Source organism: Oncorhynchus kisutch, linkage group LG4, assembly GCF_002021735.2.
Source record: "Oncorhynchus kisutch isolate 150728-3 linkage group LG4, Okis_V2, whole genome shotgun sequence".
Lineage (NCBI taxonomy): Eukaryota > Metazoa > Chordata > Actinopteri > Salmoniformes > Salmonidae > Oncorhynchus > Oncorhynchus kisutch.
In genome coordinates this window covers 16,363,019-16,387,990 of record NC_034177.2, presented here as the reverse complement: position 1 = coordinate 16,387,990, position 24,972 = coordinate 16,363,019, and the positions used below count along the sequence as shown (strand labels likewise).

Here is a 24,972-nt window from a genome sequence, read left to right as displayed (position 1 = left end):
ATTGACTATGCAAAAGTGAATTGAATTGTTTCCACACCAACGATGCGTCATGTGCAAAATGGTCATGTGAGGTGAAATATTTTAACGTTTAATGTGCATAATCAGTGTGCGGGCCTTCCTGTTCTTTACACTTCAACACGCGCAGCCTTTCATGCACAATAAGTCCGTTTGATGGAAACATCTCTGGTGGGAAAATGTTCATATTGTTTTATGCAGATTTTAAAATATTCGCATTAAAATCTGTTGCAAATTGGATGCAAAGTTAAGCCTCTGTCGGTATTCTTAAATCAACAGTGGGAGGAATTCCTCACTATACACAAGTGTTTATGGGTAATATTTTATAATACTGAATGTATAACCACTTTCCTACCAAAAACGCAATAGTGAAAAAAGTACCCCATTATCATACTTGACTAAAAGTAAAGATACCTTTATAGAAAATGACTCAAGTAAAAGTGAAAGTCACGCAGTAAAATACTCGAGTAAAAGTCTAAAAGCATTTGGTTTTAAATATACTTATGTATCAAAACTAAAATAATCATTTTAAATTCCTTATATTAAGCAAACCAGCAAACCAGGGGCACATTCCAAAACTCAAGACATTTACAAATGAAGCATTTGTGTTTTAGTGAGTCCACTAAATCAGAGGCAGTAGGGAAGATCAGGATGTTCTCTGGATAAATATGTGAATTGGACTATTTTCTGTCCTGCTAAGCATTCAAAATATAACAAGTACTTTTGCATGTCAGGGAAAATGTTTGGAGCAAAAAAGGACATTTATTTTCTTTAGGAATGTAGTGAAGGAAAAGTAAAAGTTGTCAAAAATATAAATAGTATGTACTTGAAAGTATTTTTACTCAAGTACTTTGCACTACTGCAAAAATGTCATTAAAAAAAACCTGTCACATATCCTTTGATCCCTTTCATTAAAAAAAATATTAAAAATCAGAAGCACAGTTGTAATGTATTATTTAAGAGTAATCAGGTCAGACAACTACACACATTTTTAAAATGTTGTATTTAAAAAACAAACAAATATTAAACATGTTAATCACAGCATTTTACAGATTTTTTTCCACCCACCTATGCAAATAAGAGATCATAGATTGATATGTATTATGAACGGACTGTGCATAATCTATCGTTTCCATTCAACACATTTGCCATACCTTACCAACTATGTAAATAAATACATAGCATTCTTCATTTAACTGTTGAATATGTAAATCCTTTCAAAAGTAATAGAACGTGTATTTAACCATCATTGCTTCAAGTTTTAAATTGTTGTGAAAAACATCTACATCAATGTGACTAACCATAGAGATCACTAGAACAATCATCTTTCATTATTCAGATAAACTTATTGGTCCATTTGAAATCCTGAGACAAATATTAGGCAGTAGTGAATCACTTTTAAGGCAAGATTGGTATCTTAAACAGTAGGATAACAGTATTTGATTATAGTTACTGTGGCTGGAAATAATTTAACCAGAAAAGTTACATGACACATAACTAATTATACACGCATGAAATTATACACCTTCCAGTGCGCAAGAGACAACTGTTCCAAGAATGAAACATTGATCTTCAACTATTTGGAGTTCAGTACTTGGGCTAAACCTACTCCTTAAACCGTTTAGCTGGAGCGATAGGCCCAACAGCCTCCTGGGTCACCTCTATGACACCACTGTCAAGAACGAGCTCTCGTGGTTGATCATCTTCCTGTCAAAAGACCAATAGAATGGATTAAAAATATATACGCAGGATGTACTAGAATTTTATCAGTGTATTGTCCTTATGTGTTAGTGTATTTGACAGAGAAGTTAATGAAGGGGTTTTTGCCTGACGAGTCAAACTGAATTCTTCCGCTGCTCTATTGTTCGCTACATATTCCGGTCTGGGACTGCCATCATTGAAGTCGTTTGTAGTGACGTCAAAATGAGGGGGTGGGTTGTATAAAACCAAGGTCATCAGCAATTAGATTATCTCTAACCAATCAGTGTGTCAAAGCTAAAAACACATTTTCGAAATGCTGCTTTACATGTGTTCTGGCTCTAGTCCAACCCATCGGTTTCTGTGACCAATCAGATGGTCTAAAATGGATTTCCATTATAGAAATCGTCTGGGAGGTACTCAGATCTAGACTCATTGCAGAGAAGAAACTACCTTCCGGGTATTCCGTGGGCACAGGCTGGAGGCCCGGAGCAAGGAGTTTGGGTAGCCAGGCAAAAGGGAGCTATGTTTCCCTATTGATTCCAATATCTCTCTGACTAGTCCAACTTACTCTGTGTTTGAGGTAAGACAGGTAGGTGTCCCAACCCAGGGTTATTGTGTTCACATAAAGGACCCGGTATTGGGGTGAAAGGAAATAGAAGTTGATCAGCTGTGCGGCAGGCCAGACACACCAATCAGCCTACGGTAAGAAACACAATAATAAAAAATATCATAACCTCAGTCAAGTCAACCCTCTGTATTCTCTAGTGTCATCATAGATACATCAGCATAACATATAAGATGGTAAAATTGAACAAGGAATACATTCTACATCATACAGGACTGTAGTACTTACCTTATAGAACTCCCAGAACTTCTCTTTGAATTCCAGCGCACCTTTGGATAGACCGTGTCCCTCCATTACTCCCATGCCTGCAATAAACAAAGGTGAAGGATGGGTGCATTGACTGTATGAAAGTCTGGGGTATCTACCAAATGATTAAACAGTATTTAGTCAGTATAAAAATGGAAACACATAGGCTACAGATAACATCCAATCATAATAGTAAGGGTTTGGTACCCATATCAGTTGTTTGTTACCTTAATGCCATTTGTCATATTCTTGGCAAACTTTGACCCACTCTTTAACATCTAGTATTGCCGTACGGTACACAACCCCTTATACCTCACTAGTGGCTTGATGCAATTAAACTGACTCCACACACACACACTTAAGGTAAACACACACAATGCTTTCACATTCAGAACATTTCACCCCCGAGCCCATCCTAATCTCAATGTGAAAAGTCCTATAGATACACAAAACTAGGGAAGGTTGAAGGCCTATTTGTTCTTGCACTAAGACAATCAAATATTGCATATGAGAACGTTATTTGCAGTTATTTTAATGCAAAAATAAATGATACCTTGTATAAATGTAAACCAAAAGAGCTTTTGCATTTCATTCTCACCTAAAAAGTACCAAGCTCCAAGGATTGGTGAGCAAACTAGCTGGTCCACTAGGACTTTCTTGCCTACAGTGTGCAAGGCTTTGCCAATGTAGATTTTATCCAGCCATGAATACCAGTAGTGGAGGACAGGTCCCATAGAGCAACCCACTCCAAACATGTGCCCTAGGGAAAATAGAAAATAAACAATTGACAGAAGTACCTCAAATTATTTTCTACATGCATCTATCAAGGATGGCATATGATGTCAGCTCTAGTATAAAAATAAACATTGTGCCAAGAGCCCAATGCTAATGGAGCAGGTGGAAGCTGCACTCGGCCTACTGATGCAGCCAAATATATTGGCACCACTTGAATTTCATAATGCAAAGGGAGAAGAACGCTGTTTTTTGGGGGTTGAATTGCCATTTTATTTATTTTCAAAACAAACACACGTGTGAACGAACACAAAGTTTTACATTTCAACTTTCTTTATAATAAACAGTGAATGGTGCCAATATATTTGACCGCAACTGTACCCAATTGGATATTCTCACCTGTGCGACTCCAGTCACGAATTTTCTGAGGATCTTTCATTTTTTCCCTGGTTTGCTGTATGATATCTCCCAGAGACAACATAACACCTCCACTGAGGGTGTTTGTTAAAATGAGCAATCTTCCTTGTAACAGTGGTTTCCAATAGAATGAAATACGCACAAGAAAATTTTTACCTCGAGGAATTACCATGATTAAAATACAGGAGACCAGTCATCTGCAACGCATTAACTAGCTATCTCTGGCTCGTGCATGCCTGGCAAATGTTGATCACACTCTAATCAATATCTACTTTTGAAAGTATCGAACTCGAACCCATCTGATGTAGCAGTTTATCTGACACACTAGTTGAGTTAAAATAGTAAGTAAAGTGAATGACAACTGACTCACTTCCGCATCAGCACATGTAACTTTATACCTCAGTGATGTAACTACCACAGAGTTTCCCTGTGTTCCAGGCAGATTTGATGTCCTGAAATCACACACTGCCACCGCTACTGCCACCTAGTGTTGACAGTTACATTTGTTGTTTTCAGGCCCTACTGCACTTGCAGCTAGCTAGTGGCCAGCTCAACGATACAATAATATTCTAAATCTGTGAATTAGCTTGACTTACTGTGCACGAAGGTCTATTGATATAGATTAGCGTCTTTATATAGGTTGGGATGGGACAGAGTGCCTAAAGTAAAATCATTTTTATATGTAAAACGTGTTTTGAGAGCACATTTGAATGTGTTGTGGTGTTAAATGAAGTATAGCATCATCATGTGGCAAAAACATTTTTTAACTGTCAAAGGCCTTGTTCTGTCCCCCCGAAGAGTTTTATACAGACGGCAGAAGAGCCAGACTGCTCCTGGACCTCTATGATAGTGGGCATAGAGTGTTCTCCGATATGTCACCATGGGAAGCTACAAATCAACTACTCTATTGGCCCCCCTACTGTAGGCTGTGGCAGCCAGTGGCTGTCACCAGTGAGGTAATCAATCATGTCTGAAATGTAACAGGCCCTTTCCGGTCTCCGTATGGGATATCGTATTGAAAAATGGGATCGCAAGAGAAAATCGAATGAACCGATTCTATTGGGTTCTATTTGACATGAGCTCTAGTGTAATAGTAAAGGGTAACATTCTGCAATGTAGTAAAGCAAATGAATCATTTACCTACCATCCTTGGGTTTAATCCAATGATTTAACCACAGGCTGGAAGGGTTTGTGGTCAAACATATCTACAATTCAGCAATTACATTGCCAATTTGTTTCCAGATTGGGTTTGCAAAGCCACAGCTGTCCTTCACTCTGCTCCTCATCCATTCAGAGGCAGACACTCTCCCAGTCCCAAATCAAATCCCTGCTATCATTGTTCAGAGGAGTTATGGAATCAGAGATACAGCACCACCGGTTTCTCTCCTTATCACCGCGCAGAATAATTATTAATGTTTTACATTTTAGTAGACACTCTTATCCAGAGGAATTTACAGGAGCAATTAGGGTTAAGTGCCTTGTTCAAGTGCATATCAGCAGATTTTTCACTTTAGTTGCCTCAGGGATTCAAACCAGCGACCTTTCAGTGACTGGCCCAATGCTCTTAACCACTACTCTACCTGCAGCCCTATCCAATCCATAGCCATTACAACACAATAAACAGTGAAGGCTACAATCAATTATTGCAATCTGTGGTAGACTCTACATGATCCAACTACATAATAAGTAATAATAAGACCCAACCAACACCTAAAGCTATTTACACCAGAGACATCATTATTCAAATAATTGAAAGAGAGATAACAAAAAGCTTTCGTTATTATCAACTGCTGTTGTTGAAGATCATGGCTATGTCATTCGATTGATGATTTCCTGACACTCTTTTGAAATAAATTATAGAGAAGGTCAAGCTAGGAGGATAAATAATAAATAGGTCTGGGTTTAACGTATCTTGAATATTTTAGGACGTTTCGGTGAACGTGGTCCAGGATTAGTGGCTTGAAATATCAATCAACCCACACCAAAATTGAGGTCCGGCCCACCTCAGTCGTAAACTGTCAGTCAGTCATATAACGTCGGTGTTTCTGCAGGTGCTAGACGCGGTGGTGCATTGGTGTAATAAGAGTCTAAAATAAATATTTAGAGGTAAGGGAATTCTGTTATTCTGCGTTAACATTATATCGTCATACCTGGTGTAGAGTTACGTGTGTTAAGGATTTCATGTGGAAATAGCTGACAAAATAGAATAAAGGAGGAACAATATCCTTAATTTGACATAATATGCTTGCTTTAGAGAGAAATGTAATTGCAGTAGCATAGAAATATAATATTCCATATGGGTTGTTTACAATTATGCCGTAATACATGACACTTCAAGCCTAGAAAAATAAAAGCATCCGCATTCCTAAAATAGCCCAGCGGTTACAGTAGCATGTCTGGTTCTCGATATTGTATCTGTATCCTTAATTTGTAGTGCGAGAGAATTCTTACATCAAGGAAACAATGTATAGTTTACGTGAATTGATATCAAGCATGCCATATGTAAAATCCAATGCGCTATAGATAGGTAGGACACGAGTCGCTCTGTGCTCAGAAAGGGAACGAACCATGCAGGAACGAACATGGTCGTCTTTGATCGTACAGGCTGAATGGCATTACAATGTTATTTCTGTAGGCTATTTAAATCCTTGATGTCTTTATATAACCACAGCTTTGACAGCACAAAACCTATAGAGAGAATCATAATGCTGTGTGTGTGAATGCGACCACATCAGCAAGCAGCCGTGGGGCCTCTTTGTCAGTTACCTATTGAATGTTATCTCAGGACAGCTCACTCACCCAAGTCACCGTTGTTAATTTTTCGGATGATGATGATGCAATGTAATTTTTTTTCCTAAATTTTATAGGAATTGTCAACATAGTACTGCAGGCTATGTTAAATTGGACAGTTAATAAGAAATGATTTAAAACAGGCTACTTGAGCATTTTGCATGTTAGATTGGGACCATTTGAAATAATCATACATTGAATCCCAGAAAGTAGATATACCACACTATATGATAAGAAACCTGTGAGCATTTAGGCTACTAGCCCTACTATACAGATTGTATGACAGATATGATGTGGTTGGCCTATTCAATGTTTCAGGAGGGCTATATTATTGCAAATATGATTTATTGAGTCTCATGGCAATATTATATACAGGCATGTCTAAATTGGTGTGAGCATTTCCCTTGTATATACTTTAAATAGATTATACTCCAATGTTATTGCTGGACTCTGTGGGAAAGGCATCCCAGAAAAAGTCTTAAGGAATCTTCAATGTTCAATGTTTTAATAGTGGCCGCAATTGCCTGTCCTACAATATCCATTAGATTACACTGCATCCATTTTTGTTTCCTCCCATCCCATGAAAAGAAAAACAACTCCCATTCCCACTCTCATAATTGCAGGCTTACATTGTGATTCTGGCAGGTTTATAATATCTTCTGCTCTAAAAAGAGGGAGCGTATGCTATATTTAGCTCATATTCTTCTTAGAAAAGGGGAAATGTGATTGGATGGGGGAAAATGCCATCTTAGACAATCTTCTATCAGGATGTTTTGGTACCCTGGTTTGTGTCTCACTATGAATTATCATGTTATTTGATGCAGTCCAATTCAGTCCACTGTCAATTTTAAAAAAAATCCCTCTTATGCTTAGTTTTCCAATACAAGTAATAAAGCATCACTTTTTGTTTCATTAATTCAACTCATCCTTGAAGCAGAATGCAGGGAGTTGACTTGGAAATGTCTGCTGTGTGTGTCTGTTGTGGAGTATAATTTCTTAGTTTGAGCAATATGTTGACTGTAGAGCAGTGGTCCACAACCTTTTCCATTCCGAGGACCACCATTAATTCTCATTATCCTGGAGATTAAATGTAGAACATTTTTTTAAGTGAATGTAACAAATTAAAAGTTTATAATTATGAACAATTTGTATCATGACAAGTAATGTAAAATTGCTTATAATACCATTAAATACTCCCAAATGTTATTCATTTTGGAAGAAAATAAATTAAATCAAAATAAATTAAATCCAAAATAATTTGCAGACCAAAATAATTTGCAAATTAGGAGGATAGTTACCAATTAGATCAACCAAGCAACTCTTTATAGCTCTTGTGAAATTGGGTCACCTGGGGTATGATATAGGTTTGGAAAATGAATGTTTAATGCTACTTAAGCACAATGGCTTCTTCTTCAGGCTGCCTAGCTGGGAAAATCAATTAAAGTATCTCACTTCAATAGATTAATTGTTTTTATTATGGACATTCTAAAGTCCTAACATTTAAATTGATTATATATTGCCTCACATTACATAGGCCTCATATCAGAACCACTTTTTTTTATATAAACACTACATGACCAAAAGTATGCGTACACCTGCTCGTCGAACATCTCATTCCAAAATCATGGGCATTAATATGCTGCTATAACAGCCTCCACTCTTCTGGGATGGCTTTCCACTAGATGCTGGAACATTGCTGCGGACACTTGCTTCCATTCAGCCACAAGAGCATTAATGAGGTCCGGCACTGATGTTGGTGTGATGTGATTAAGCTTAGCTCGCAGTAGGCTTTCCAATTCATCCCAAAGGTTTTCGATGGGGTTGATGTCAGGGCTCTGTGCAGGCTAGGCAAGTTCTTACACACGATCTTGACAAACTATTTCTTTATGGACGTCGCTTTGTGCACAGGGGCATTGTCATGCTGAAACAGGAAAGGGCCTTCGCCAAACTATTGCCACAAAGTTGGAAGCACAGAATCGTCTAGCATGTTATTGTATGCTGTAGCATTAAGATTTCCCTTCACTGGAACTAAGGGGCCTAGTTTGAACCATGACAAACAGCCTCCGACCATTGTTCCTCCTCCACCAAACCTTACAGTTGGCACTATGCATTCGGGAAGGTAGCGTTTTCCTGGCACCTACCAGACCCAGATTTGTCCATTGGACTGCCAGATGGTGAAGTGTGATTCATCACTCCAGAGAACCCGTTTCCACTAATCCAGAGTCCAATGGTGGCGAGTTTTACACCACTCCAGCCGACGCTTGGCATTGCACATGGTGATCTTAGGCTTGTGTGCGTGCGGCTGTTCAGCCATGGGAACCCATTTCCTTTGCTTCCAGAGGCAGTTTGGAACTTGGTAGTGAGTGTTGCAACCGAGGAAAGATGATTTTTACACACTAGGTGCTTTATTTTAATGTTAGAAAATAAGTGCTAACAGCCTGTACTTAACTTGACTAACTCACGGAAGTTATTACCTTATAGTTACCCTGGAATAATGCCCACGTAATGTATAGCACTGCCCAATTTTCTTTCACTAAAGTCTTGTTTTGTTTCATTTGGGCCAGATTAAGCTGAGGTAAACTGCAGCTGCCTTTCTCATTAGCTTGCCTAATCTCGAGGTGTTTGGATCAGGGCCTGTATTCATAAAGAGTCTCAGAGTAAGAGTAATGAATAAGATTACATGGACAAGGAGGACCTGATCATAGATCAGCACACCTACTCTGAGACGCTATATGAATACATGCCCAGGTCTGACTCTCAGGTTTTCTGGGATCATCCTGGAATAAAACTGGATTAACGAGCTGCCACCGGGAACCTATCCAAAAGACTAATCAATGGTGTTTGACTCATAGTGCACCGACACAGTCTAGGCCCGGCTGATATTACACAACTGTTTTTTTTATTTATAATCTGTTTATCATTTTCCAATATGAAAAGACAGAGACAAACATTAACATTCATTGTAGTGTTTTAATGGAATCCCAAATTTAGAGGACAAAAAAAACAACTTAACTCGCATATACAAAAATGAAAAAATATAATATGGTACATATTATAAGAAGACAGCGTATAGTCATTACAAGCAATGTAGTTCAAACAAAAATAAATATTGAGTGGAGTACAGCACAGAGTAGCCACAGAGCATCATCCCAGTTGTACACCTGTTGTTATGTTGTCAATCTCTTTAGGCTGATAAGACAAGTGACACAAGTTGATGCCACAGATACGCCTCTTCCCGTCAGACACGGGTCGCTCTGTGTTCCCAAAGACAAGGGAACAAACCATGTAGGAACAAACATGATTGTCTTTAGTCGGGCAGCTACTCCTCTTCCTGTCCTCAGTTGGTAGAGGTTGAAAAGTATTTGGTTAATGGTGTTGATTGGAGTTATTTTGAATCTGCGTCTCTCATCTAACATACAGTACGATCATCATGATGAATATCATCTTTTTGTGTCCAAGTTGTGTGATTAGTTCTCCTGGTCAGCCAGACTTGTGTCCTTAGAAAGGCATAGGGAGTCTAGGGAGCATTAAGTCCTGGCATGACATTGCAAGAAGCATATTTCAGTCAATAGTTGATTAGAAAGCATTTGTTAATTACATTTAGACTAATTGCTCAATCTCTTGAAAGGGAGGCTTCAATAACGATGATTGGGTTTACACACCTCCAATAAGGCCTTTGTAAGATCGAGAAATTATGGCCTACTGGTCGGTCTAGGCCTATCATCCTGTCATCTAAATCATGTTTCTCAGAAATAAAAGTAAAAACCACATGGCTTGAATGTTGTGGACACTAGTGTTCAGTCTACAAGTCCAAACGCAAGCTTGTTTCACTCATAACCAAGGTGTTCAAAGATAAAAGTGTTTGAGACAAACAGTATTTGTATATTAAGTAACACTGGACTTCAAGTAAGGCAGAGGCACACAGCCATCTATCATCAGATAAAGCTTTGAGAAACCTTAGTCATCACGACTAGAAGCAGGTAGCCTAAGAGCCGAAAGGTTATCAATCCTAATCCCTAAACCGACTAGGTGGAAAATCTGTCGATATGCCCTTGAGCAAGGCACTCAACCTAAATTGCACGTGTAAATCGTTCTGGATATGAGCGTCTGCTAAATGACAAAAATGTAAGCAGACATTGAATTTGACTGATATTTTAACCAGAACCTGTCAGGGATTACACGTAAACCAGAACCTGTCAGGGATTACACTTGAACCAGAACCTGTCAGGGATTACACTTTAATCAAAACCTGTCAGGGATTACACTTTAATCAAAACCTGTCAGGGATTACACTTAATCCAGAACCTGTCAGGGATTACATTTAAACCAGAACCTGTCAGGGATTACATTTAAACCAGAACCTGTCAGGGATTACATTTAAACCAGAATCTATCAGGTTCCGGCCATTTGTGATGTATTATACTGAAGGTTGGATAGTCCATTTAGTCAGTTTATTTATCAATACTTATTTAGATTGTATTCTGTGTTTGCAGTATTGATCAGGTTGCATATTTAAAAAAATAAAAAATTATAAAAAATTAAATACCTGGCATGCTTTTGCTATTGACCTTATTTGTGCTTCCTTTTTTCATTACAAGAGTCCTGTGTTGAAAAGCTGAATCTGTTTTCCATGAGACCCTTGTTGAATATGAACAGTGCCTCAGTAGATCTTCAAAACAAGAGTATTATTGCCTTTTTGTTTTAATGACATTATGGGGACAGGTGCACTAAGGTTAAAAATGTGCCGTGTGCTCGCCCTGATACAGTGAAACAGGGAAGAAGAATGTGCAGGACGTTCTTCTTGTCCTTTGCCTGTTTCCCTGTAACTTGTATCAAATTTAACACATGGCAAGTATGATGAATGCCAAGTCCTTATTAGGTACTTAGATCCAAATCAAGTACTATTACCAGCAGCTCAGGGTTCTTGTGTAAAAAATTGAATAATAATTGAATGTTCCATTATTAAAGAGAGCATCCCTGTGTTTTCTGTAAACCGATCTGTCGGAGCACCTATTATACTGGGCATGTCTTGTTTACACGTTATCTCAGGGAGTTTTAGTGTTCCAATGCAGCAGCCAGGTAGAGATAGCAGTCCAACTATAGACAGAGCCTTAGGGACCTCGACTCCTGATGGGCTGCCCTAAAGATTAGAAGTGACCCCGCCAAAAGTTCTTACAGAGTAACCTTCTGCTCAGATATGACCAATCACAGTCCCACTACTGTTCTACCACAGGGGAAGATGTCCTGAGAGATATGACCTGTCAGTCAATCCGTCTGCCCCAGTCACATTCATTTGAAGTCATTTTTTATTGCATGTGGCACAGACATCTCTATCTTTCTAGAATGCACTGTTGAGAGCTGAATAAATTATAGACAATGGCTCACATCTTTTGAGAGACAGAATGATCGGTATGTAAAACCAGCAACCCATCATTAAATAGGTGTTGTAAGTATAAGGGAGTTCCGAATGTTCCACTTTGTGTAAAAAGCTTTGATACCTGTCAGGTGCCAGAGAATCGTCAGTGGACTATTTCCTCGCCAAGGAATATCTTGTTGTCACATTGAACTGATGCTACCATCCGGCAAGTGTCTTCACTGACATTTTCAACGTCTCCCTGACCCAGTCTGTAATACCTATATGTTTCAAGCAGACGACCATAGTCCCTGTGCCCAAGAACACCAAGGTAACCTGTCTAAATGAATATCGCCCCACAGCACTCACATCTGTAGCAATGAAATGCTTTGAAAGGTTGTTCATGGCTCACATCAACACCATCATCCCAGACACCCTGGATCCACTCCAATTTGCATACCACCCCAACAGATCCACAGATGATGCAATCTCTATTCCACACCACACTTCCCTTTCCCACCAAGACAAAAGGAACACCTACGTTAGAATGCTGTTCATTGACTACAGCTCAGCGTTCAACACCATTGTCCCCTCCAAACTCATCACTAAGCTAAGGATCCTGGAATTAAACACTTCCCTCTGCAACTGGATCCTGGACTTCCTGACGCTCCGCACCCAGGTGGAAAGGGTAGGCAACAACACATCCGCCACAATGACGCTCAACATGTGGGCCCCTCAGGGGTGCGTGTTTAGTCCCCTCCTGTACTCCCTGTTCACCCACAACTGCGTGGCAGTGCACGTCTCCAACACCATCATTAAGTTTGTAGACGACATGACGGTGGTAGGCCTGACCAACGACAATGATGAGAAAGCCTATGGGGAGGTGGTCAGAGACTTGGCAGTGTGGTTCCAGGACAACAACCTCTGCCTCAACTTCAGCAAGACAAAGGATCTGATCGTGGACTACAGGAAAAGGAGGGCTGAGCACGCCAGCATCCATATCAACGGGGCTGTTGTGGAGCAGGTCGAGAGGTTAAAGTTCAACTATCATGGTCCACACACATCAACACAATCGTGAAGAGGGCACAACAACACCTCTTTCCCCTCAGTTGGATGAAAAGATTCGACATGAGCCCTCAGAACCTCAAAAAGTTCTACAGCTGCACTATTGAGACCATCTTGACTGGCTGCATCATCGCTTGGTATGGCAATTGCATGGTGTCCGACCTCAAGGCGCTACAGAGAGTTTTGCGTACTGGCCAGTACATCACTGGGGCCTAGCTCCCTGCCATCCTGGACCTCTATACCAGGCAGTGTCAGAGGAAAGTTCAAAAAAATTGTCAAAGACTCCAGCCACCCAAGTCATAGACTATTCTCTCTGCTACCGCACAGCAAGCGGTACTGATGCACCAAGTCTAGAACAAACAAGACCCTGAACAGCTTCTACCCCCAAGCTATAATACTGCTAAATAGTTTGTTAAATAGTTAACTGATAGCTACCCAGAATTGCTGTATTGAGCCTTTTTGCACTAAGTCTTTTGACTAATCACATTTGCTGCTGTTACTGTTTATTATCTCTCCCTTTTGCTTAGTCCCTTTATCCCTACCTATATGTACATATATACCTCAATTACCTCGTACCCCTGCACATCGGCTCGGTACTGGTATGCTGTCTATATAGCCAAGTTATCGTTACTCATTGTGTATTTATTCCTTGTGTTATTATTAGACTATTTATTTTTTCTCACTGCATTGTTGGGAAGGCCCCGTAAGTAAGTTAGTTAGTCTAAACCTGTTGTTTACGAAGCATGTGACAAATAACATTTGATTTGATGGGAACTGATGAAATGTTATTGATGTAATGCAGTCTTCTTGTACCTTCTTGTACCTTCAGTTTCTGATCAATTAATTCCACTCCTCCTTGGTGAACACTGATGAATTGCACTTGGTGATGGATGAGGTTGCTCCCTTTTTTGTACTAGTTGTTAGTGGTGTAAAGTACTTAAGTAAAAATACTTTAAAGTACTACATAAGTAGTTTTGGGGGGTATCTGGACTTTAATTTACTATTTACGTATTCTCTGACACCCAAAAGTACTCGTTACATTTTGAAAGCTTAGCAGGACAGTAAAATTGTGCACAGTCTTTTTCTATTAATATACCTTTACTTTTACTGAAGTACGATGATTAGGTACTTCTCCCACTAATGCTAGTTGTGTTTGGCAAGGGCTTAAGCAGGCCTTGATGGTGCTAAATCAATTGGGTGGATATTTGGCATTCTGTATCATTTCATCTGTACTTCTAACATGGCCTTCACTGCTTATCCTAGGTTATACATTTTGAAGTATGCCTTTTTAATGTGCCAGAGGCCATTTATAGAAACCAAAGAATGGTGGCACCTTAATTGTGGAGAACAGGCTCGTGGTGATGACTGGAGCGGAATCAGTGGAATGGTATCAAATAAAAACACATGGTTTCCAAGTGTATGATGTCATTCCATTTGCTTCGTTCGGGCCATTTTTATGAGCCGTTTTCCCCTCAGCAGCCTCCACTGATAGAAACACAATGTAATAATAGTACTGCTCTGTGATCACCCAAGAATCAGTATTGGAACTGTTTCCATGATATTTCCAATTACAAGGGATAATTTCAGTTATTTGACAAACTCTCTCTACTCTTTCAGATGGCTTCAGCTACAGCTACCTATGGACAGAAGGAGTCCTCAGACCAGAACTTTGACTACATGTTCAAGATCCTCATCATTGGAAACAGCAGCGTGGGCAAGACCAGCTTTCTGTTCCGCTACGCTGACGACTCCTTCACGCCGGCCTTCGTCAGCACGGTGGGTATCGACTTCAAGGTGAAGACGATCTACAGGAATGACAAGAGGATCAAGCTACAGATCTGGGTGAGATTTGGAGATGGCTCCTTTCATATGGTTGATATGTCCGTGTAACAAGACCCCTGCCAAAAACGACTCTAATAGTCAACTAATCATGATCTTCAGTTAAAAATGCAATTAGTTTAATCAGCTGTGTATCTCTAGGATGGGGAAGTGTGACACCACTCTGGCCACCGAGGACTAGAGTTGCCCATCACTGCTCTAGAGCTTGAATATAGTACATTCCGAGAGGCATGAGGATGAAATACATCATTACATCTTGCTTAGATCTCTTACTCTACCTTGAGTGGACAAAATATTAGGAACACCTGCTCTTTCCATGACACATACTGACCAGGTGAATCCAGGTGAAAGCTATGATCCCTTATTGATGTCATGTGTTAAATCCAATCAGTGTGTCAAGAACTGCAATGCTGCTGGGTTTTTCACGCTCAACAGTTTCCAATGTGTATTAAGAATGGTCCGCCACCCAAAGAACATCCAGAAACCTTAACACATATGTGGGAATCATTGGAGTCAACATAGGCCAGCATTCCAACATGGGCCAGCATCCCTGTGGAATGCTGGCCTACTCAATATTGGGAAAATGTTCCTAATGTTGTGTGCATTCAGTGTATGTGTTGGAGTACATCATTGTGGGCATGTACAGTACAGTAGAGTTTGCATTTACGTCAACATGAACAGTCTCTACTGTACATCAGACAGTGCTATAGTGGGTTGGTGTGTGTGTCTGTGACGAGGGAAGGCTTGTTCTGTTGTCAGCCTTTCCCAGGCCTTCAGTGAGAAAGGCTGCTGGCCAATCAAAACACAGAGGGCGATGACTGATTGTGCACCCTTCCCCATTACTACACATTCCCCTTGAGTGCATAACCCTCACCTCCTACATATACACACTCACTCTTCCCCATCCCCTTCTTCACAGAACAGCATACAGTCAGCTCAGCACACACACAAGTGTAGTAAAATTGAAAAAGCTGGTTATGCTGACGTTGCTGGGACCCGTGGTCCATATTGACCCCATTCTGGGTCCGGATCCAGACCGCGATTCGCCTATAGAGTACGGCTGACCTAAAACATAAAAGCGTTCGTTTCACACAATATACTGTGCATATTTAACCCAATTTACATATTTACATGTGCATTCCGATTCATTATGCACGCTAGAAATAAACAAAGCAGAAATGTGACTTTTCTAACAGATAATGTGCAGCCTAAACCTAACATACAGCCCAACCAGCCGAGTTTTGTCATCTGTAATGGGGATAGAGGCTGATGTTGCGCCACAGCTCAGAGAGGTGTAGTATTGGGTATCAGGGAGGCCTAATTCATTCCATGAGCATTCATTAGAGCTTAGGTCGTAACTCAATCTGCCCCTTCTGACATGCCAACCAAGGAGGGTAATAGATATTTGGCAAGTCACAGCGGAAATGCGAAAGGGTCTCTAAAAGCTACTGATGTGCAATCATAATCAATTGGCAGCAAAAGTAGTCTGCCACTAGACTGTTTGATATCACTGGAGGGTTTTAATGTTCTGTCGTTATCGGTGTGCAAGATGATTGGTGTGCATGTCAATTTAACTGTGGTGTTCATTGTAATGCAACGTGTGTGTGTGTGTGTGTGTGTGTGTGTGTGTGTGTGTGTGTGTGTGTGTGTGTGTGTGTGTGTGTGTGTGTGTATGCGTGCGTGCGTGTCATGTTTCTAGGATACGGCAGGGCAGGAGAGGTATAGGACTATCACCACCGCTTACTACCGCGGAGCCATGGGCTTCATCCTCATGTATGACATCACCAATGAGGAGTCCTTTAACGCTGTGCAGGACTGGTAAGTGATTGCGCAGGAATGTGGTCATGTGGCAAATTAATAGTAGGCCTGACTCTAGGAGGTTCAATTGGTTTGTCAACCTTTTCTTCAGAAAGAACAACAGAGTGATAACAATTTGTTGACCTTTTCTAAATAAAAACAAGTGAACTTGAGCCACATAGATATTTCTAGTTTGTTTAAGATTCATGATTGTAACAGGGACCCTGTTGACACCAAGTGGCATTTTCCACTCCTAATCACTATCCCCAATCCTATGCAAAAACACTATTACTCACAATAACCCAAAATTAACATATCGCAAGCTGCAGTATTCCAAACTCATTTTGGATAACCCTTGAAAGGTGAATCAGTGCAGTGAAAATGTCACCCAAGTTATCTATGGCTCTACAGTGGACCATATCTCTGTTTCTGTGTGGTTGCTGAAAACAAAAGAAGACTGCATACTGGATCTATGCTCTTAATAAAAGTTTATTAAAAACAATGTTGAGACCCTGAGGTCTTCATCGGGTCTCTTTGACCCTCACGCACCTGCTCATAACCACTGGATCAGTGTGTGTGTGTGTGTGTGTGTGTTATATTTTCTTATAGTGAACCATTTTTTAACCATAAACTTCTTTACAGTGAAATGATCTTGATTGGTGATCTCCACTGGTGTTGGTTAAAGCCGGTGTCTGATGATTTAAAAATGTTTTGTAATTCTATGAATCTTACCCAGTTGATTAACTCACCCACTCGCCCAAATCTTAAATACCCAGATAAATCTACTCTGATTGATTTGATATTGACAAATGTTCCACATAAATATTCTGTGGTTGGTGTTTTTTGTAATGATTTAAGTGACCATTGTGCTGTTGTTGCTGTTAGAAATACTAAGGTTCCTAAGACAAACCCACGTTTTATTCGTAAGAGAAATGTGAAGTGTTTTAATGAGCAGGCTTTCATTTATGATTTGTTTTATTTTGACTGGAGCAGATTGAACTTGTCCCTGATGAGGAAACTGCATGGAAATTCTTTCATGATGGTTTTTCCCAAATAGTAAACAAACATGCCCCATTCTGCAGGTTCAGGGTTAAAGTGGGGATAATCCATGCTTTTTGTCTGAGATGTCTTGTATTATTCACGACCGTAATCTAGCCTGGGCTAAAGCAAGGAAATCATGTTCTGATGCTGATTGGCTTATTTTTAGGCAGTTACAAAACAAGTGTTCTTTTCTTCTCAGGAAGGCCAAGTCTGAATATTTTATATCTGTTACCACTGATAACCTGAATGACCCTAGAAAGTTTGGAAAGCTATTAAGTCTATGTCTGGTAACAGTAATGTTAATGAATTACCGTCATGTGTTTTGAAGGACTCTGTTGCTGTATATGACAAAACTGAAATGCTGAATTGTTTCAATGAGCACTTTGCATCATCTGGTAGGCTGTTTGATTCAGTGTCCTCTGTCTCTGTACAACCCTGTGTGGATGAACCAGTGAGAGCTGGTCAAACTTTTAGCCTTTTGCCATTCTCAGTGCAGGTGGTGCATAAAGCCCTGAAATACTTAGATCAGAGAAAGCCTGCAGGTCTTGATCTTTTGGATCCCTGCTTTTTAAATCTGGCAGCTGATTTCATAGCTGAACCACTTACATATCTGTTCAATCTAACCCTGGAATTAAATGAGATTCTGAAAATCTGGAAATCAGCATTTGTCCTACCACTTTTAAAAGGGGGGGATCCAACTCTTTTAAATAATTATAGGCCCATCTCAAAGCTGTCACTCCTGGTGAAAATACTTTAAACCCTTGTAAGTGAACAGCTAAAATAGTTTTGATTTACTAACTCTATTTTATCAATGTACCAATCGGGCTTCAGGAAGAAGCATAGCACAATTACAGCAGCCATGAAGGTTTTAAATGATATCACTGAAGCCCTTGACAAAAAACAGCACTGTGTCTCACTTTTTATGGATCTCTCTAAGGCTTTTGATACAGTTGATCATGCTATACTAAGGCAGAGATTGTCGAGTGGATGTCTTTCAGAGCATGCAGTTGCATGGTTTGCTAACTATCTGTCTGATAGAACTCAGTGCACTCAATTTGATGGGCTTAGGTCTGTTAAATTGTCTGTCTTTAATGGTGTGCCCCAAGGCTCTGTACTTGGTCCTCCTCTCTTATTCACTATTTATATAAATGCGTCCAAAATGCGCAACTTCATTTTTATGCTGATGATACTGTTATTTACTGTTGTGCCTCGTCTCTTACAAAAGCTTTCCAGAACTTGCAAACTGCTTTTTATACTGTTCAACATACCTTGTGTCAATTGAAGCTTATCCTCAATACTGACAAAACTAAACTAATGGTGTTTTCAAAAGCAAGAAATAGACCTCTGAACCTTTCACCTATTACTACCTGTCAGGGCAGGGAGATTGAGGTTGTAACCTCATATAAATATCTTGACATTTTAATTGATGACGGCCTCTCTTTTAAATTGCATATTCAATAACTTACAAAAAAATTTAGGCTGAAATTGGGATTTTATTTTAGGAATAAGGCCTGTTTTTCTTTTGAAGCCAGAAGGAGGCTAGTATCAGCTACATGTATGCCTTTACTACACTATGGGGATATTTTATATATGAATGCTTCCACTCAGTGTTTAGGATCAATTGACACCCTTTAACATGGCACTTTGAGATTTATTTTAAACTTCAAAACCCTTACGCACCACTGCACTTTGTATACCAGGGTTGGCTGGCCTTCTCTAGTCACTCGTAGGCTCAGGCACTGGTATACTTTTATTTACAAAGCCATTTTGGGTTTACTACCTTTTTATTTGGGCATTTTTATTGTTCAGAAATGTGGTGGGTACTCGCTTTTTTCGCTGGACTTTATCCTGCTAACTGTTCCAAATGTCCAAACTGAATTTGGTAAAAGGGTTTTTATGTACTCTGCGCCATCGTCTTGGAACGCCTTACAAAATACTTTTAAACTGGAAGAACTTGTCCCGATTGGTGTTTTTAAATCACTGATGAATGATCTTGAGACTGATTCCCTGACCTGTCAATGTTTTTAATTTGCTGTTTTTGATTTTGTTATACTCTTGTGAATTCAATGGTTTTTACAAGATTACTTGTAGTTTTTCATGTTGTTTGTCTGTAATGTTTGTAATGACTTGGTGCTGCCTATCTTGGCCAGGACGCTCTTGAAAAATAGATTTTAAATCTCAATGAGGCCTTCCTGGTTAAATAAAGGTTAAATAAAATAAAATTTAAATTTAAATTAAAAAACATTGTATGGCTGCCACAGGTCAACCCAGATCAAGACTTACTCTTGGGACAACGCGCAGGTCCTGCTGGTGGGAAACAAGTGTGACATGGAGGACGAGAGGGTGGTGGCAGCAGACCGGGGTAGGCAGCTCTCTGAACACCTGGGTGAGTTTACATCACACAACACCAACTCACAGGTCTCACCACAACGACATTAGCTATGTATGGATATTACATGAGGTACATTCAATGATACTGGTGATGTTAATGCTGCTACTTATCTGATGATTTGATTATATCGTCTGAGTTGTCAGCTAAACAATAACATGTATAATTTGGTTGCAATCGCTTAGTAGAAGTTGCTTTTATCCAGAGTGCATGCCGGAGCAGCGGCATAAGCAAACAAACAAATATAATTGTGCCTAATTGTCTGTTGAACACAGATCTCACAGCTGACACCAAATGTCATACAGGGATGACACAATGGCAATACAAAGTTATCTTGTTTAGCTTAATCCCAGACATTAGCTTTAGAAGCCAATGGGCAAGAATACACAAGACATGAGGCTAGCTTGACAAACTACCTCCACCACATTATGATCCAAATTCTGACACCATGTTCCAGGGTTCGAGTTCTTTGAGGCCAGTGCCAAGGACAACATCAATGTGAAGCAGACGTTCGAGCGGTTGGTGGACATCATCTGCGAAAAGATGTCTGAGAGCTTGGACGCCGCCGACCCGGCCATCACAGGGGCCAAGCAAGGGCCCCAGCTTACCGAGCAGCCCGCAGCCCCCCAACAGGACTGTGCATGCTAAAGCTTAACGACCCCCCACATCAACCCATCCTCAGGTCCCCTCACCCTCACTACCCCCACTCACCCATCTCCCCCCGAATGAACCTATCACTCCATATGGGTGAATGCGTGAAGTTCACTCTGTTTTTCCCATGATCCTCTGCACCCTTTACTCTGGTTGTCACTAGTTACCACAGACACAAAGTCATAATTATGGCTAAACCCCACTTATTTCTACAATGTAAATTCTTCAAATCTGATTTTTAACCTAACCTTAACCACACTGCTAACCTTATGCTTAACTCAAACCTTAAATTAAGACCAAAAAGCTTTTTTTTTATTTTTATCATACATTTTATTAGCCAATATTGTCTTTGTGACTGTGGTAACTAAATCAAATAAAATTGTATTTGTCACATGCGCCGAAAACGGGTGTAGACCTTATAGTAAATGCTTACTTACAAGCCCTTAACCAACAATGCAGTAAAAAAAAGACCTAAAAAAAAAGAAGAAGAAATAAAAGTAACAAATAATTAAAGAGCAGCAGTACAATAACAATAGCGAGACTGTATACAGGGGGTACCTGTACAGAGTCAATGTGCGGGGGCACCGGTTAGTCGAGGTAATTGAGGTAATATGTACATGTAGGTAGAGTTATTAAAGTGAATATGCATGGATAATAACAAAGAGTAGCAGCAGCATATGGGGGGGCAATGCAAATAGTCTGGATAGCCATTTGATTAGATGTTCTGGGATATTATGGCTTTGGGGTAGAAGCTGTTTAGAAGCCTCTTGGACCTAGACTTGACACTCCAGTACTGCTTGCTATGCGGTAGCAGAGAGAACAGTCTATGACTAGGGTGGCTGGAGTCTTTGACAATTTTTAGGGTCTGCCTCTGACACCGCCTGGTATAGAGGTCCTGGATGGCAGGAAGCTTGGCCCCAGTGATGTACTGGGCTGTACGCACTACCCTCTGTAGTGCCTTGCGGTCGCAGGCCGAGCAGTTGCCATACCAGGCCGTGATGCTCTCGATGGTGCAGCTATAGAACCTTTTGAGGATCTGAGCACCCATGCCAAATCTTTTCAGTCTCCTGAGGGGAATAGGTTTTGTTGTGCCCTGTTCAAAACTGTCTTGGTATGCTGGGACCATGTTAGTTTGTTGTTGAGGTGGACACCAAGGAACTTGAAGCTCTCAACCTGCTCCACTACAGCCCCTGAGAATGAGGGCAAGCTCAGTCCTCCTTTTCCTGTAGTCCACAATCATCTCCTTTGTCTTGATCACGTTGAGGGAGAGGTTGTTGTCCTGGCACCACACGGTCAGGTCTCTGACCTCCTCCCTATAGGCTGTCTCGTTGTTGTCAGTGATCAGGCCTACCACTGTTGTGTCATAGGCAAACTTAATGATGGTGTTGGAGTTGTGCCTGGCCGTGCAGTCATGAGTGAACAGGGAGAACAGGAGGGGATTGAGCACGCACCCCTGAGAGGCTCCCGTGTTGAGGATCAGCGAGGCAGATGTGTTGTTACCTACCCTTACCACCTGGGGGCGGCCCATCAAGAAGTCCAGGATCCAGTTGCAGAGGGAGGTGTTTAGTCCCAGGGCCCTTAGCTTAGTGTTGAGCTTTGAGAGCACTATGGTGTTGAACGCTGAGCTGTAGTCAATGAATAGCATTTTCACATAGGTGTTCCTTTTGTCCAGGTGGGAAAGGGCAGTGTGGAGTGCAATAGAGATTGCATCATCTGTGGATCTGTTAGGGTGGTATGAAAATTGGAGTGGGTCTAGGGTTTCTGGGATAATGGTGTTGATGTGAGCCATGAACAGCCTTTCAAAGCACTTCATGGCTACAGATGTGAGCACTACGGGTCGGTTGTCATTTAGGAAGGTTACCTTAGTGTTCGTGGGCACAGGGACTATGGTGGTCTGCTTGAAACATGTTGGTATTACAGACTCCGACAGGGAGAGGTTGAAAATGTCAGTAAAGACACTTGCCAGTTGGTCAGCGCATGCTCTGAGTACACGTCTAGGTAATCCGCCTGGCCCTGCGGCCTTACGAATGTTAACCTGTTTAAAGGTCTTACTCACATTGGCTGCGGAGAGCATGATCACACATTCGTCCGGAACAGCTGATGCTCTCATGCATGTTTCAGTGTTACTTGCCTCGAAGCGAGCATAGAAGTTATTTAGCTTGTCTGGTAGGCTCGTGTCACTGGGCAGCTCTCGGCTGTTCTTCCCTTTGTGGTCTGTAATAGTTTGCAAACCCTGCCACATCTGATGAGCGTCGGAGCCGGTGTAGTACGATTCGATCTTTGTCCTCTATTGACGCTTTGCCTGTTTGATGGTTCGTCGGAGGGCATAGCGGGATTTCTTATAAGCTTCCAGCTCCTTGAAAGCGGCAGCTCTAACCTTTACCTCAGTGCGGATGTTCCCTGTAATCCATGGCTTCTGGTTGGGGTATGTACGCACAGTCACTGTGGGGACGACATCATCAATGCACTTATTGATGAAGCCAGTGACTGATGTGGTGTACTCCTCAATCCCGGAACATATTCCAGTCTGTGCTAACAAAACAGCTTAGCTCTGCTTCATCTGACCACTTTTTTATTGACTGGGTCACTAGTGCTTCCTGCTTTCATTTTTGCTGGTAAGCAGGAGTCCGGAGGATAGAATTATGGTCAGATTTGCCAAATGGAGGTCGAGGGAGAGCTTTGTACGCATCTCTGTTTGTGGAGTAAAGGTGGTCTAGAGTTTTTTTCCCTCTGATTGCACATTTAACATGCTGGTAGAAATTTGGTCAAACGGATTTAAGTTTCACTGCATTAAAATCCCCGGCCACTAGCAGCGCCGCCTCTGGATGAGCGTTTTCCTGTTTGCTTATGGCGGAATACAGCTCATTGAGTGCGGTCTTAGTGCCATCATTTGTCTGTGGTGGTATGTAGACAGCTATGAAAAATTCAGATGAAAACTCTAGGTAGATAGTGTTGTCCACAGCTTATCATGAGATACTTTACCTCAGGCGAGCAAAACCTTAAGACTTTCTTAGATATTGTGCACCAGCTGTTGTTTACAAATATACATACATCGCCACCCCTTGTCTTACCAGAGGCTGCTGTTCTATCCTGCTGATACAGTGTAAAATCCGCCAGCTGTGTGTTATTTATGTCGTCGTTCAGCCACGACTCGGTGAAACACAAGATATTACCATTTTTAATGTCCCGTTGGTAGTTTAATCTTGCTCGTAGGTAATCGATTTTATTTTCCAATGATTGCATGTTGGCCAATAGAATGGATGACAGTGACAACTAGTGACAACTCTTTACTCTTCTCCCGATTGTGGTCATGATGGAGTTCTCTATCCAGAGTCTGTCCCAAATCCTTTTTCTCTCTCAGATGAATGCTTTTCTGATATCAGCCTTTGTTGGGGACTGATAGGAATGCCATATTAAACTATGTGTTGTCATAAAAAGGTCAATAATTTGGAAACATTGTGTTGATATTGAAGCCTAGTACATATATATACTGGTTTTGTCCCTCCTCTCTGTGCGAAATATAAGTAAACATATTTAATTTACATCAGTCATTGTTTTTTGTTGTTGTGTGTATTTATTAGAATCCCCAAATAGCTGCTGCTGAGGCAGAGGCTCCTCTTCCTTGCCTCCAAAAAGGAAACAACATAGATTTTTTAACACCATTCCTTATTCCAGTCTCAAATTTTTGTCCAATCAGCTTTTATTTTTGTATACTGGTACCTCTTTCTTTTTTAAAGCTTTTCGTACATAAAAAAAAACCTGTAAGGGAATAACGAACAAATTATAGATGAGTTAAAAAAAACACAGAGACACTTCTTTATTTATTTTTGTTTTAAATGTTTATGTAAATAATGTGCAGTACAAGATATCTATGGTATACATTTCAAAAAATGTATTTTTCTTTTAGTATAAAGAAAATATATATGAAGATGTATCAAAAATGAGAGATCAATGTTGTATATTTTCTCTGGATCCATTTATATATTGTTTAATTAATTTAATTGTCACCCCCCTTTAGCCCATTTAGACAGAACTTCTCAGCTCCTACTAGCCCCTCAGATATGTACAAATACACTCACTAATAGCAGTAAAGATGAATGCTAGTTTGCATGGAAAAAGGCTGAAGCCACAAAAGCAGAGCATACTATAGCTGCAGTGTGTCCGCATCGTTCACCGTTTACATCTGTTTCAATTATCTTGTTTCAAATATTTGGGAGAAATAATGAATTGCAGTGTGCATGTTACATCAGAGGCAATACTTGCCTCCATATGACTTGAAATAGGCTAAATGAGACTGCACAAGTGAGATAA

The 24,972-nt window shown here is 40.5% G+C and overlaps 2 protein-coding genes across 2 annotated transcripts; one reads left to right on the top strand and one right to left on the bottom strand.

Annotated features, from left to right (window-relative positions):
* Positions 1-999: 999 nt before the first annotated feature.
* On the bottom strand, positions 1,000-4,144 carry LOC109889119 (mpv17-like protein 2). Its single transcript, XM_020480318.2, has 5 exons — positions 3,719-4,144; positions 3,186-3,347; positions 2,570-2,646; positions 2,285-2,413; positions 1,000-1,722 (listed from the first exon to the last, which is right to left on the bottom strand). The coding sequence occupies exons 1-5, from the start codon at positions 3,906-3,908 to the stop codon at positions 1,621-1,623; spliced, it is 660 nt and encodes a 219-aa protein (XP_020335907.1). The 5' UTR covers positions 3,909-4,144; the 3' UTR covers positions 1,000-1,620.
* Positions 4,145-5,665: 1,521 nt separating this feature from the next.
* rab3ab (RAB3A, member RAS oncogene family, b) lies at positions 5,666-21,161 on the top strand. The gene is made up of 5 exons (XM_020479762.2): positions 5,666-5,842; positions 14,562-14,786; positions 16,483-16,601; positions 19,883-20,007; positions 20,468-21,161. The coding sequence occupies exons 2-5, from the start codon at positions 14,562-14,564 to the stop codon at positions 20,656-20,658; spliced, it is 660 nt and encodes a 219-aa protein (XP_020335351.1). The 5' UTR covers positions 5,666-5,842; the 3' UTR covers positions 20,659-21,161.
* Positions 21,162-24,972: the final 3,811 nt, after the last annotated feature.